The following is a 14,306-nucleotide window of genomic DNA, read 5'->3' on the forward strand; positions in this document are numbered from 1 at the left end:
ATATATTTTTAAATCCTTAACCTTTACTAATTAGACACAATGGGAATGTGTTTAGTATTTATTTTAGCATTTTTACAACTATCTTTTGTTTTATTCCAGTCTTACCTCCAGTATTAGTGCCTCGACATAGTGAATTCAATCCACAACACAGCCTTCTGGTTCAGTTCAGGAATCTAAGCCACAATGAACCACATATGCCACAGAATGCTACATTTCCAGATTCTTTCCAGCAACCTAACAACACTCCTTTCCCCTTATCACCAAATAGCCCTTATCCTCCTTCTCCAGCTAGCAGCACATACCCCAATTCTCCTGCCAGTTCTGGATCAGGAAGTCCATTTCAACTTCCAGGTAAGAATTAATTTTATTTGATCTCTCTAAATTCCAAATCACCCTACAGATAGAGTAGTTTCTGTTTCTAGCCACTTGCCAATATGAGTACTTATATGACCTAAGGAGGCTAGAATTAACTATTTTGTGAAATGATTTGTTTTCATTTAAGAAAGATTAAATTTTTTTCCTTGCCTTTAAAAAAAATTCTGAATTTAAAAAACTCCCAGGGGGGAGAGGAGAGGGTAGGGATGTGTCAGGGAGGGACAGAGTATTCCCCAAAACAAAGTAGAATAGAGAGTTTCATTTAAAACTATGACTCTCTTACAACTTGCTTTTTCTTTAAGAATAGACAAGTATACATAATAAATTTAACATGTTATGATCACTACCTTTCAAGAAGTGGTCATAAAAATATTTGATCTTTGGTACCTATTAGGGATTCTGAGATAGTTACATTTTTTTGTAATAAGCATTATCATAGAGTTTAAATTTGGCTTTTAAAATGCAGAAGTTTGGGGCAGCTAGGTGGCACAGTAAATAGAGCACCAGCCCTGGAGTCAGGAGGACCTGAGTTCAAATCCATCCTCAGACACTTGACACACTAGCCATGTGACTTTGGGCAAGTCACTTAACTCCAATTGCCTTCCAAAAAGCAAAAAATAAACAAACAAAAAGCAGCAGTTTTTCTTTTTTTTTTTTTAGATAATTGGTAAAATAATTTGCTTTGAATAGTGAAACAATAATTAGTAGATTATTTGAAAGGTCGGTTACCTGTATTTTGCAAGTTATAGGTTAATAGGCAGGTATATATTGAAAGCAGAGTCAAATGACTAGAACAGGGTGGGGAATATGTGGCCTTGAGGCCACATGTGGCCACTAGATCCTCAAGTACCACCCTTTGAGTGAATCCAGACTTCACAGAACAGATCCCCTTTCTAAAAGTCAAAAGGCTGCACCCAAGGACCTGGAAGGCCACATGTGACCTTGAGGCCACAGATTCCCCAATTCCTCTACTGGAACGTTTGTTTAGGTGAGTTTTTTTGTCACTGACTTCCATTTGTGGGAGAAAACAGTGCCAAACAAGAACATGCTGTCAAGTTGTTTTTTTATTATAAATCGCTGGTTATTGGTTTGAGTCAGGCTTGGTTAACCCTCTCTACACTTTGAGCTGGTAAATAATATTGTAAAGGATGGGCCTGTGGGCAACAAGATAATTGAGTTAGAAACATTATATTTAGTATATACTCTAGTTATCAAAGCAGGAAAGCAGAATAATAATGTATTACCAGATTTCAGCAGCAAGAATTGAAACCAAATGTTCAATTAAGCATGATATCCTCAGCACCTACCTCTCAGGGTTGTTACGAGAATCAAAGGAAATAATAATTGTTAAGTGCTTAGCACAATGCCTGGCGCATAGTAAGTACTGTATGAATATTATTATCATCCCGATTCCCCTAGGATTTGAGGTAATTACACTGAACTTTCTACTTGTACTAAAATTTCAAAAGTGAAAATGCTTCAATAACGAATTTGTACCTTTCACTCTCCAACAAGATTATTTAAAAGTTGGTAATAAATGATATATAAATTACTGCTTCGCATTTTTTTCTTTATGTAATTTACTCTCTTGCAGCCTCTGAGGTGTTTGCTTTCTTATGTTCCCAGTATCCTTTTCTGTAATGTCAGATTATGTTTAGTACCTGTGGCGTCTTAAACATTTGAGTACGTGTTAATAAAAATGACAGATTTAAGGCCAATAGTCAGTTTTATATATTGATGTGGATAAGCAGTAATGACCTTCAGGTGAGGAAGGTGTTGGAAATGTATGGGTGTGGCCATAGGGAGATGTAGGATACACCAGGAAGAACTGTGACCTTAAAATTAGGGACAAGCATAATTTGGATTCATATATTAGGAATGTATGGGCAGCTAGATGGCTCAGTGGATAGAGCACAAGGTCTGGAGTGAGAAGATTCATCTTCCTGAACTCAATCCTAACCTCAGACACTTAGTAGCTGTGTGACCCTCGGCACGGCACTTAACCCTGTTTTCCTCAGTTTCCTCATCTGTAAAATAAGCCAGAGAAGGAACTGGCAAACCACTTCCGTATCTCTCTGCCAAGAAAAAACCCCAGCGGTATCCCAAAGAATTGGACACAGCTGAAAAAATGATTGCACTAATTAGGAATGTGACCCAGAAGCATTAGACAGGGAGGACACAACATTTTGAATTAGGAGAGAAGGTAAAGAAAAGCCGCGGCCTCGGCCTGACTCATGTTGCAGGCGATGAGCCTGAGGGCCATAGAGGGGAGCTCATTTGTCCCGTTATACAGGTAGTAAGTTAAAAAAGAAAAAAAGCCTGTTTCACCTGACCGACTTCGGTGTATTTTCCAGTGTAAACTCTTTTGAATTATGCAATGATTATGAATGCCGTATTCCACAGACAACAGAATGGTGGTAGTGTGTCTGCAAATCACTTCAAGGACTTTTCTTCACATGTAGAAGTGATGGACAGGGTACAATGGAGAGACCAGTAACTTAAAAGCCAGAAAAGTAAAAAAAAAATTGGGAAAAATAAAGATATGGCCATCTCCCTGACTGGCTAAGGGCTGAGGTTTGTGTTTACTTTCCATTGTTAACATCTAACATATGCCTTCTCTGAGATGAAAGATCTTTACCTTTCAGCTGTGAATATAGTACTTGCGTTTTGATCCTGAATCATTTCTGAGAACTACTAACATTTTTTGAAGGAAGGTAAATGTTGGTTTAGTAAACATGACTAGTGTCTTGTGTAGAGGGAGTGTGTGATAAATACTGCTGCCTGTTGTTTTTAGAACTATCATCCAAACCTTATCTTTTACTCTGTACCTGAATTGCAGTGAAAAGTGAGCCTTTCATTATTACTGTAGCTATTTTCTTAATTCTCTTTCACTCTAGGAGGAGTGAATCCTTTTTTACTTTGAGTACTATGTTATGTGGCTGTTCTCCTTAAAACATAAACCCCTCTCCTTATGCCCTTGATCCTATCCCTCCTGTCTTCTACAGAAACTTGTCCCTTCAGCCATCTCTCTATCCCTAAATTTCATGCTTATTTCTTGTCCACCTACAAATATGACCAGATCTCTCCCATTCTGCAAAAACTTTCGCTTGATTCTCCCTGTGGTGACTTTTTCTCTCTTAAATGCTCCTTGATTGACAATGAATGACTTAATTCTAATCTCACAAGTCAAAAAGAAAATCAGGCTTTGGTGTATATGATGTATAGGTGGTCCTGCATTTAAACTAAAATAATGGCACATCAAAATTGCTGTGTTGTAATAAAATATCTTTAAAGTGCATATTTATTTTTGTGTTGCACAGAGGAGGTTCCCAAATACTTTTTTTTAACTTTCATTACCACAAATCCAAGTAGTTAGTGGCCCTTCTTTCTAAATTGAGGGTGGGAGCAATTGAACAATGAATGAATGAGAAAGTATTTTTTGAGTACTTACTGTGTACTAAGAATAGTATTAAGAGAGAAGATTCTTCTCCTATCCCTCAAGTTATCTGTGACTTTGGTAGTTATGAGGAATATGTCTTAGTAGTATTTAACATGGACAGGCTTTAAAAAATAGTTTTTTTCATATAAAGATGAAATTTTTGTTAAATTCCTAAATGGATTATGCTATTTGAAAACATTTGCTACAGTTTCTTCACATGAACAAACTTGGTTTAAGGTGCCATTGATATTAAATTGCTTCATTATGCTGATTTTCTTTAAACTGACAAACTTTAAAACTGAGATCTTTTACATATCGACAGTTTGTGTTGCTACTATAGATAGGTAGTGAACTGTAACAGAACTTCCTTAGTATTGGTTCAATTTTCTTACAATGAAATTGAACTCCTGAGGGAATTGTGCTGGTAGCACACAGTTTTATGGGCAAATTTGAATAATTGTTCAATGCTTTTGATAGTTATTTTTAACATTTCAGTCTCTCTCTGCAGAAGTATATTTACAAGTGGGGTAATCTATTGTTCAAATTAATTTGAAAATGACTGTAGTTCTAAGTATTATGAACAAATGTTTAGGAGAAAAGCTTGCAAAATAAAAGAATCTTTTGTCTATGATATTGTGTTCAGGGGGAAAAGCCAGCACCCTGAACTTCAGAGAATATAAACAGAAGTTACGAGCAGACAAAAAAATACAGACAGAGAAAATAACACAATTCAACACACAGGGCTTCTTAGGTGTCTGACCATCATATACATACAGTCAATTACCAGAGAGAGAAGTACCAGCATCTGAGTTTTCAAAGCCAGGGGGCTCCATGGCTGCCCAGAGTCTCATCTGGCCAAATCACACAACTTTTCCCAAAGTGATCCCCAAAGCAAAACCTCACATCAGGGCATATGTAGCCTTTTCCGGGATCAGAGAACATCACAGCCCTTGCAACCCACTTGACTACAGAGTAACAAAAGTTGTGCCTTTCTGAAAAATAAGCCTACCACCACAGGCTCCATGTGACTACATTCTGCCTATTTGAGAGCAGAGTATATTTTCAAATCAGGGAAGATTCTCAAATTCACTTAAACCTATCAAGAGGCAGAGAAGATCAGGCCCTTATAGCCTTCATTATCTCTTGAAGTGTGTTCAAATTCATGTTCATTGTTTCCATGACATTATCTCTCCATCTCATCCTCTGCTGTCCCCTTTTCCTTTTGCCTTCACAATCTTTCCCAACACCAGGGTCTTTTCCAATGAATCCTGTCTTCTCATTATGTGACTGAAGTATTTAAGCTTCAGCTTCAGTATTTGTCCTTCCTTTAAATAATCTTAATTTCTTTAAGCATTGATTGGTTTGATTTCCTTGATGTTCAAGGGACTGTCAAAAATCTTCTCCATCACCCCAACTTGAAAGCATCCATTCTGTGGTGCTCAGCTTTCCCGCTAGTCCAGCTTTCATTATATCTTGGTATATGTCTCTGACTCTATAGACCTTTGTCAAAGAGGTGACGGCTCTGATTTTTAGTGTGCTCTCCAGCTTTCCTTCCAAGGTACAAGCATCTTTTAATTTTGTGGCTACAGTCACTGTCTACATGGATCTTTGAGCCCAAGAATATACAGTCTGACACCGCTTCCATTTCTCCTCCCTCTGTTTGCCAGGAAAGGATGGGGTCCGTTGTCAAGATCTTAGTTTTTTGATGTTAAGCTTCAGGCCAGCTTTTACACTCTTCTCTTTCACCTTCAGGAGCCTTCTAGATTCATCTTCACTTTCTGCCGTCAAAATGGCATCGTCTGCCTATCTGAGACTGTTGATATTTCTCCTGGCACCCTTAATTCTAGCCTGTTTCACATGGTGTGTTCTGCATAAAAGTTAAATAATTAAGTGTTCTACTCCTTTTCCAGTCTTAAACCAATCAGTTGTTTCGTGTTTAGTTCTGACATCCAGACTTTTTAGGAGATAAATATAATGATCTGGTATTCCCATATCTTTGAGGACTTGTCACATTTTGTTGTAATCCGCATAGTCAATGGCTTTAGTGTAGTCGGTGAAGCCAAAATAGGTGCTTTTCTGAAACTTCCTTGCTTTATTTACAGTTCGTCTTTTGTTGGAAATATGGTCTCTGGTTCTTCTGCCTCTTTGAAAACCAGCCTGCTCCTCTGGTAATTCTGAGTTCACACATTGCTGAAGCCTAACTTGCAGAATCTTAAGCATAGCTGTACTTGGCGTGTAAAATGAACAGTTATTTGATAATTTGAAGATTCTTTGGCATTGCACTTTTTAAAGTCTGGGACATAAATTAGTCTTTTCCAGTCCAGTGGCCACTGTTCAGTTTTGCAAATTTGCTAGCATATTGAGTGTAGCATGTTAACAGCTTCATCTCTTAGGATTTTAAATACCTCTGCTGGAATTCCATCACCTTCACTAGCCTCATTGTTAGCAGTATTTCCTAAGGCCCACTCAGCTTCATTCTCTAGAATGTCTTACTCTAAATCAGTAATTGCACCATGATGGTTATCAGTGATGTTAAGCTCTTTCTTGTTTGCTTCTTTTGTATATTTTTTTAATTTAAAAAAAATACTTATTTTTAGTTTTCAACATTCATGTTTTTGTTTTTTTTCATTTTTCAAATGCTTTATTAACTTCTGATTTATATCATTCATTTCCACCAGATTTTGAGTTACAAATTTTCTCCCTGTTTTTCCCCTATCCACCACCCCAGAATAGCAGTCCCACAGGATATCCCCTCCTCTAATCTGCTCTCTCCCATACCCCCTTAGACTTTTCCAGAAGGGCATGGTGGATCTCTATACCCCAGTGCCTATATATCTTCTTACCCAATTACACGTAAGATAGTATAAATAATAGTATATATAATTTTAAACATTTGATTTTAAAACTTTGAATTCCAGATTCATTCCCTTACTCCCTTGTCACCCACCCTTACTGGGAAGAAAACCAGTTAAGTATAGATGGTATATGTGCAGCTAATGCAAAACATTAACATAGCAGATATATTGTAAAAGATTAACTATATTTCCCTCCTTCCTATCCCACCACCCCCTTGTTCTATTCTCTACTTTGATCCCATCCCTTTTCAAAAGTGACTGCTTCAATGATAACATGGGGGCAGAGACAAGATGGCGGAGTAGAAGCAGGACCTCCCCACGGCTCCGACTTCCACCTTCCCCAATCCATGTAAAAAGACAGACTAAACAGACTTTGGAGCTGCAAAACCCACAAAATGACACAGAAAAGCTAACCTCTCGTTGAGGACAGCCAGGCAGACCAGCAAGAATCGGCCAGCACAGTGCTCTGGGAGCCGAGCCCAGCCCCACACCAAGGCTTTAGCCCCAGGGCGGGCCTGAGCAGCCACCAGGCCAGAGGTAGCCATTTCCGGATTTATCAACACATGGATGCGAAGGACAAAGTGAGAGGTCAGTGCAGTCTGGACTTTGGGACCCAGTAAGTGGGAGTGCATGGCTTTTGCCCCTGGGTTGAGAAGCCGATGAGCCGCTGGCACAGCCAGCCAGCACCACGTGGCAGATTCAGCTCCTGGCCTGCAGAGTGTAGGGAGGCCAAACACCAGTCTGAGAGGTAATCGCTCTTGCTTTAACCTGCTTGGATCTGGATTGCAGTCTAGGGTGGAGGTCCTGGCGTGTGTGTCTACCTTGCTAGATCATGTGGAGAACTCAGAGAGGGCACCCATCTAATACCTCCGGCAGCTGAGAAAACTCCAGCATTTGGGACAAAAGCTGCCCTGTCTGGTGACAGAGTCCTACTGTGGCAAAAAGCGCAGGGGTCAAGTGACTGAGGGGCGACATGACCAGGCAAAGGAAACAAAGCAGACAGAAGATTGCCACGTTAGACTCCTATTTTGGGGACAAAAAGGAGCAAAGCATGGAACAGGAGGAAGACAGTGAAGTCAGAACTCCTGCACCAAAAGCTTCAAAAGAAAATACGAGCTGGTTACAGGCCATAGAGTACCTTAAGAAGCATATAAAAGAAATTGAGGAAAAATTGGGAAGAGAAATGAGAATGATGCAAGAAAATTATGAAATGAGAGTCAACAGCCTGACTGAGGAAAATCAAACCTTTAAAAATAGACTAACTCAAATGGCAAAAGAGGCTCAAAAAGGCAATGAGGAGAAGAATGCCTTAAGAAGCCAAATCTGCCAGATGGAAAAAGAATCTCAAAAGCTCACTGAGGAGAATCATTGCTTCAGAATTAGATTGGAGCAAATGGAAGCTAATGACTTTATGAGAAATCAAGATGCTGTTAAACAAATCCAAACAAATGAAAGAATAGAAGGCAATGGGAAATTTCTCATGGGAAAAACCACTGACCTGGAAACTAGTTCCAGAAGAGATAATTTAAAAATTATTGGACTACCTGAAAGCCATGACCAAAGCAAGAACCTAGAAATCATCCTCCAGGAAATTCTCGAAGAAAACTGTCCTGATATTTTAGAGCTAGAGGGCAAAATAGAGGTTGAAAGAATCCACTGATCACCTGCTGAAAAAGATCCCAAAAAGAAAACTCCTAGGAATATTATAGCCAGGTTCCAGAATTCCCAGCTTAAGGAGAGAATATTGCAAGCAGCCAGGAAGAAACAATTTGCGTAATGTGGAAACACTATCAGGATAACCCAGGATCTGGCAGCTTCTACACTGAGTGATCGAAGGGCTTAGAATATGATATTCCGGAAGTCAGAGGAATAATGAGTCAATTACCTAGCAAAACTGAGTATCATGTTTCAGGGGAAAATATGGTCATTCAGTGCAATAGAGGACTTTCAAGCATTCTTGATGAAAAAAACAGAGTTGAATAGAAAATTTGACATTCAGATACAAGAAGCAAGAGAAGCATGAGAAGGTAAAGAGGGAAAAGAAATCATAAGGAACTTATCAAAGTTGAACTATTCACATTCCTACATGGAAAAACAATCATTGTAACTTATGAAACTTTTCTCAGTAATTGAAGGGTATAGAAATGTATATATATGTATATGTATATATATAAGGGTATATGGGCATATGAATACATATGTGCATGTATGTATATATGTTTAAAGGTGTACATAGATAGAGGCCACAGGACCAATTTAACAGGAAGGAATGATACTTAAAAGGTCAAATTAAGAGGTGAGAGAGGAATATAATGAGAGGAGATGGGGAGAGACAGCATGGGGTAAGTCTATCTCATATAGAAGAGGCAAGGGAAAATGGTTACAATGGAAGGGAAGAATAGGAAGGCAAGAGGGAACAGGTCAACCTTATTCCCATTGAATTTGGCTAGAGGAGGGAATGAAATACACACTAAATAGGGTATCTCACCCTACAGGAGAGTAGGGGGGAAGGGGATGATGGAAGGAAGGGAAGGCTGGGGGGGGGAGGGAAGTTGGAAGCACCCACTTTTGAAAAGGGACGGGATCAAAGTAGAGAATAGAACAAGTGGGAGGTAGGATAGGAGGGAGGGAAATATAGTCAGTCTTACAATATATCTACTATGTTATTGTTTTGCATTAGCTACACATGTACAACCTATAATGAACTGCTTATCTTCCCAGTAAGGGTGGGTGACAAGGGAGGAAGAGAATGAATCTGGAATTCAAAGTTTTAAAATCAAATATTCAAATATATCTATATATCTATATACATATATAGATGTACTATTATTAATACTATATTTCATATAATTGGGAAATAAGATATACAGGCACTGGGGCATAGAGATCCACTGGAAAAGTCATGAGGGGTATGGGAAAAAATACGGGAGAGAGCAGATTAGAGGAGGGGATATCCTGTGGGATTGCTATTTTGGTGTGGGTGGATAGGGAAAAAATGGGGAGGAAATTTGTAACTCAAAATCTGGTGGAAATGAAGGGTGTAAATCAGAACTTAAGCATTTGAAAAAAAAAATCAAAAGTGGGTGCTTCCAACTTCCCTCCCCCCCAGCCTGCCCTCCCTTCCATCATCCCCTGTCTCATCCACTTCCCCCTACTCTCCTGTAGGGTGAGATACTCTATTTAGTGTGTATTTCATTCCCTTCTCAAGCCAGATTCAATGGGAATAAGGTTGACCCATTCCCTTTTGCCTTCCTATTCTTCCCCTCCATTGTAACCATTTCCCCTTGCCTGTTCTATATGAGATAGTTTACCCCAGTCTGTCTCTCTCCATCTCCTCTCATTATATTCCTCTCTCACCTCTTAATTTCCCCTTTTAAGTATCATCCTTTCCTATTAAGTTGGTCCTGTGCCCTCTATGTATACCTGTAAGCATATATACGCACATTCACAGATGTATTCATATGCCCGTATACCCTCGTATATAGACATATATTTCTATTCCCTTCAACTATTTTCATCCTGAGAAAAGTTTCATCAGTTACAATTATAGTTTTTCCATGTAGGAATGTTAATAGTTCAACTTTGATAAGTTCCTTATGATTTCTTTTCCCTGTTTACCTTCTCAGGCTTCTCTTGCTTCTTGTATCTGGATGTTAAATTTTCTATTCAACTCTGGTTTTTTCAGCAAGAATGCTTGAAAGTCCTCTATTCCATTGAATGACCAGATTTTCCCCTGAAAGATGATACTCAGTTTTGCTGGGTAGGTGATTCCTGGTTTTAATCCCAGCTTCTCTGCCCTCTGGAATATCCTATTCCAGGACCCTCAGTCTCTCAGTGTGGAAGCTGCCAGATCCTGGGTTATCCTGATTGTGTTTCCACGATATTCAAATTGTTTCTTCCTGGCTGCTCGTAATATTCTCTCCTTGATCTGGGATTTCTGGAACCTGGCTATAATATTCCTAGGAGTTTTCTTTTGGGGATCTTTTGGAGGAGGTGATCAGTGGATTCTTTCAACCTCTGTTTTGCCCTCTGGTTCTAAAACATCAGGGCAATTTTCCTTGAGAATTTCTTGGAGGATGATTTTTAGGTTCTTTGCCTGATCGTGGCTTTCAGGAAGTCCAATAGTTTTTAAATTATCTCTCCTGGATCTGTTTTCCAGGTCAGTGGTTTTTCCCATGAGATATTAATCTTTGCCTTCTATTCTTTCATTTGTTTGGAACTGTTTAATATCATCTTGATTTCTCTCAAAGTCACTAGCTTCCCTTTGCTCCAATCTAAATCTGAGGGAATGATTTTCCTCATTGAGCTTTTGAGATTCTTTTTCTATCTGGCAAATTCGGCTTTTCAAGGCATTGCTCTCCCCATTGCCTTTTTGACCCTCTTTTGTCAATTGAGTCAGGTGTAATTTTCTTAAGGTGTAATTTTCCTCAGTCAGGCTGTTGATCTCATTTCATAATTTTCTTGCATCGTTCTCATTTCTCTTCCCAATTTTTCCTCCACTTGTCTTATCTGCTTCTTAAGGTCCTCTATGGCCTGTAACCAGCTCGTATTTTCCTTTGAAGCTTTTGGTGCAGGAGTTCTGACTTCACTGTCTTCCTCCTGTTCCATGCTTTGCTCCTTTTTGCCCACAAAATAGGAGTCTAATGTTGGAATCTAATGTCTGTTTTGCTTCCTTTGTCTGGTCATGTCGTCCCTCAGTTATTTTACCCCTGGGCTTTTTGCCACAGTAGGACTCTGCCACCAGACAGGGGAGCTCTTGTCCCAAACGCTGGAGTTTTCTCAGCTGCTGGAAGTATTAGTTGGGTGCCCTCTCTGAGGCTTCCACATGCTCTGGCAAGCTGGACACACACCCCAGGACCTCCACCCTAGACGGCAATCCAGATCTAAGCAGGATCCAAGCAAGAGCGATTGCCCCTCAGACTGGTTGCTTGGTCCCCCTAAACTCTGCAGGCCAGGAACTAAAGCTGCAAAGTGGCACCAGTGCAGTGTCTCAGTGGCTTCTCGTCCTGGGGGCAAAAGCTGATGCCCTGCCACCTACTGGGTCCCAAAGTGCAGACTTCACTGACCTCTCACTTTGTCCTTCACATCTATATGTTGATGACACCTGAAAGGGCCATAGCTCCTGCTGATCTGGAGGCCCTCTAGCCCGCAGCTGGTGAGGCCTGCCCCAGGGCTAAAACCTTGGCTGGAGAGTGTCTGGCCTTGGCTTCCAGAGCGCTGCACTGGCTGCTTGCTGCTGGCCTCCTGGGAGGTTCGCTTCTCTTTGTCATTTTGTGGGTTCTGCAGCTCCAAAGTTTGTTTAGAGTCCCCTTTTACATGGATTGGGGAAGGTGGAAGCAGGAACCCAGTGAAGGTCTTGCTTCTACTCTGCCATCTTGACTCCGCCCCCTCTTTTGTATATTCTTGACACCTATACTTAATATCTTCTGTTTCTTTTAAGTTTACCATTTTTGTTTTTTACATGCCCATTTTTGCACCATGAAATGTTTTGTTTTTGCTAGAAATCCATAGACAGATTCATTTATGATTTTGTATTGCCTTTAATTCCTTATATTTCTGTTTAAAAATTGTGTATTTGATAATATTTTCTTGTAAAAATAAACCGTGTATTTTTCATTAAGAATAATTTTTATGTTTTCTTGATAACTTAGAGAAAACCCCAAAATTTTAACTATCCTTAATGATTCATTAATTTTATTTTCTTTGCTTCTAGCTGATACTCCCCCTCCTGCTTATATGCCTCCTGATGAGCAGATGGGTCAAGATAATTCTCAGTCTATGGATACAAGTAATAATATGATTCCTCAAATTATGCCAAATATATCCAACAGAGGTAAAAATAAAGATATAGTTCTTTAATGTTCTTTTTCACCTTCGTGTGTCTGTGCATGTGTGTGTGTGTGTGTATGTGTACGTATTTCAATATACTTTAGATTTGAATCCTTAACAAGAACACATCAAGGAAGTAGTGAGTGCCAATAGTACCTTCTTGAAGTTCCTGCCCATACTTTGTTGTGGTTTTAGGATGTAGCTGCCTGCTTCCTTCATTCTACCTGATGTACATTATTATGTACAGTATTAGTCGTGTCTACCCTCTCCTTTCAGTTGCATAGGAGTTCTTTCTGCATTCAAGTTCTTACTGCATTCCTTCTTTGCTCAGTTTGTGCTGGCATAACAGGGACGTGACTGGATGGCACACTCTGAGACTCGCTTAGAGCTCTCACTAGTTTACTTGCTCTTACGGACTATCTCTGGTTACACCCCATGCTCTCAGTGCTTACTGTCTTTGTTCAATGAGAGTGACTATGACAAGCCATCTGAGTTATCTACTAAGTGGGAGAGATGGTAGACCCTAAAAAATGGCTGAGAAAAGAGGGGAATCTAGCTTTAGTCAGAAAAGCTGTTTTACTACCTTTGCCTTCAGAGCTGCTCTGTTCTTAGTTGCTTGTTCCTATTTTAGGTGGTCAACTTTTAGTTGTCTCTTTTAAACTTATTTACATACATAAAATTGGCATTAAGGCACAAGTTTTTACAGTATTAGAGTCTAGAAAGTTAGATATTAGAAAGTAGCTTAAAATAAAACTTTCAAATATGAAATAATGGAGGGAAAAATACTAGATTTGGTCAAAAGGCATTAGGGAAGTGTCAGATAGTTTCACAAAATATCCACATCTTAGGTTTGATACTCAACAGAGAATTTGTACTTGGCACTTCTGCAGAAGATATTAATATTAAATTATACCAGATATTTAGAAATAAATTATTTGTACTATATACATTTCCTATATTTGTTTCTTTAATTCATATTTAATGTTCTCTTGGTATTCAATAAATATGAAAGGCTTCTTCCTAGCATTTTAAGTATACAATCATAGGGCTTTAGCATGTACCCCATTCAAAGTTTTGTACTTTACTCTCCTTTTGCTAGTTTCTAGCATGTTTAGATTGGGAAAATGTTTGAAAGTTTCTTTTTTGAAATGGATGATATTTATAAAAATATAAATTACCCAGATTAATAGAAGAGGAAATAGAATACTTAAATAATTCTATCTTAGAAAAAGAAGTTGAACCAGACCTATAGATGAGTTTAAGGAAAAAAAAAATCAGAACCAGATGTATTTACAAGTAAATCCTACCAAATATTTAAGGAACAATTAATTCCAGTGCTATTAAATTATTTGAAAAAATTGGTAAAGGAGTCCTGCCAAATTCTTTCTGTGACAGGGAATGTAAAAACAGAGAAAGAAAATGATAATCCAGTTTCCATAATGAATGTTGATGTAAAAACATTTAAGTAAAATGCTAGCAAGGGGATTACAGCAGTATATCACAAAGAACATACGCTAAGACCAGGCTATATTTATACCAAGAATGAAGGACTGATGGGGCAGCTAGGTGGCACAGTGAGTAGAACACTGGCTGTGGAGTCAGGAGAACCTGAGTTCAAATGTGATTTCAGACACTTAATCAAACTTACTAGCTGTGTGACTTTGGGCAAGTCACTTAACACCAATTGCCTTGCCTTCCCCCCTCAAAAAAAGAAATGCAGGGCTGGTTCAGTATTAGCAAAATTGTAAGCTACTTGGTCATATCAATAACAAAAACAACAAAAATTGTATGTACATATATACACACAC

The 14,306-nt window shown here is 38.9% G+C and overlaps 1 protein-coding gene across 5 annotated transcripts in view; it reads left to right on the plus strand.

Annotated features, from left to right (window-relative positions):
• SMAD5 (SMAD family member 5) overlaps positions 1-14,306 on the plus strand; it is a 49,214-nt gene that overhangs the window by 24,076 nt on the left and 10,832 nt on the right. For all 5 annotated transcript variants that reach the window (XM_069091891.1, XM_069091890.1, XM_069091894.1 and 2 more), the window contains 2 exons: positions 100-351; positions 12,383-12,502. In XM_069091891.1, coding sequence (XP_068947992.1) covers positions 100-351; positions 12,383-12,502 — 372 coding nt within the window. The remainder of the gene's footprint in view (positions 1-99; positions 352-12,382; positions 12,503-14,306) is intronic.

The sequence above is a fragment of the Petaurus breviceps genome, unplaced genomic scaffold, assembly GCF_028583685.1.
Source record: "Petaurus breviceps papuanus isolate PSGF00001 unplaced genomic scaffold, PetGlider_PUasm1.0 189, whole genome shotgun sequence".
Lineage (NCBI taxonomy): Eukaryota > Metazoa > Chordata > Mammalia > Diprotodontia > Petauridae > Petaurus > Petaurus breviceps.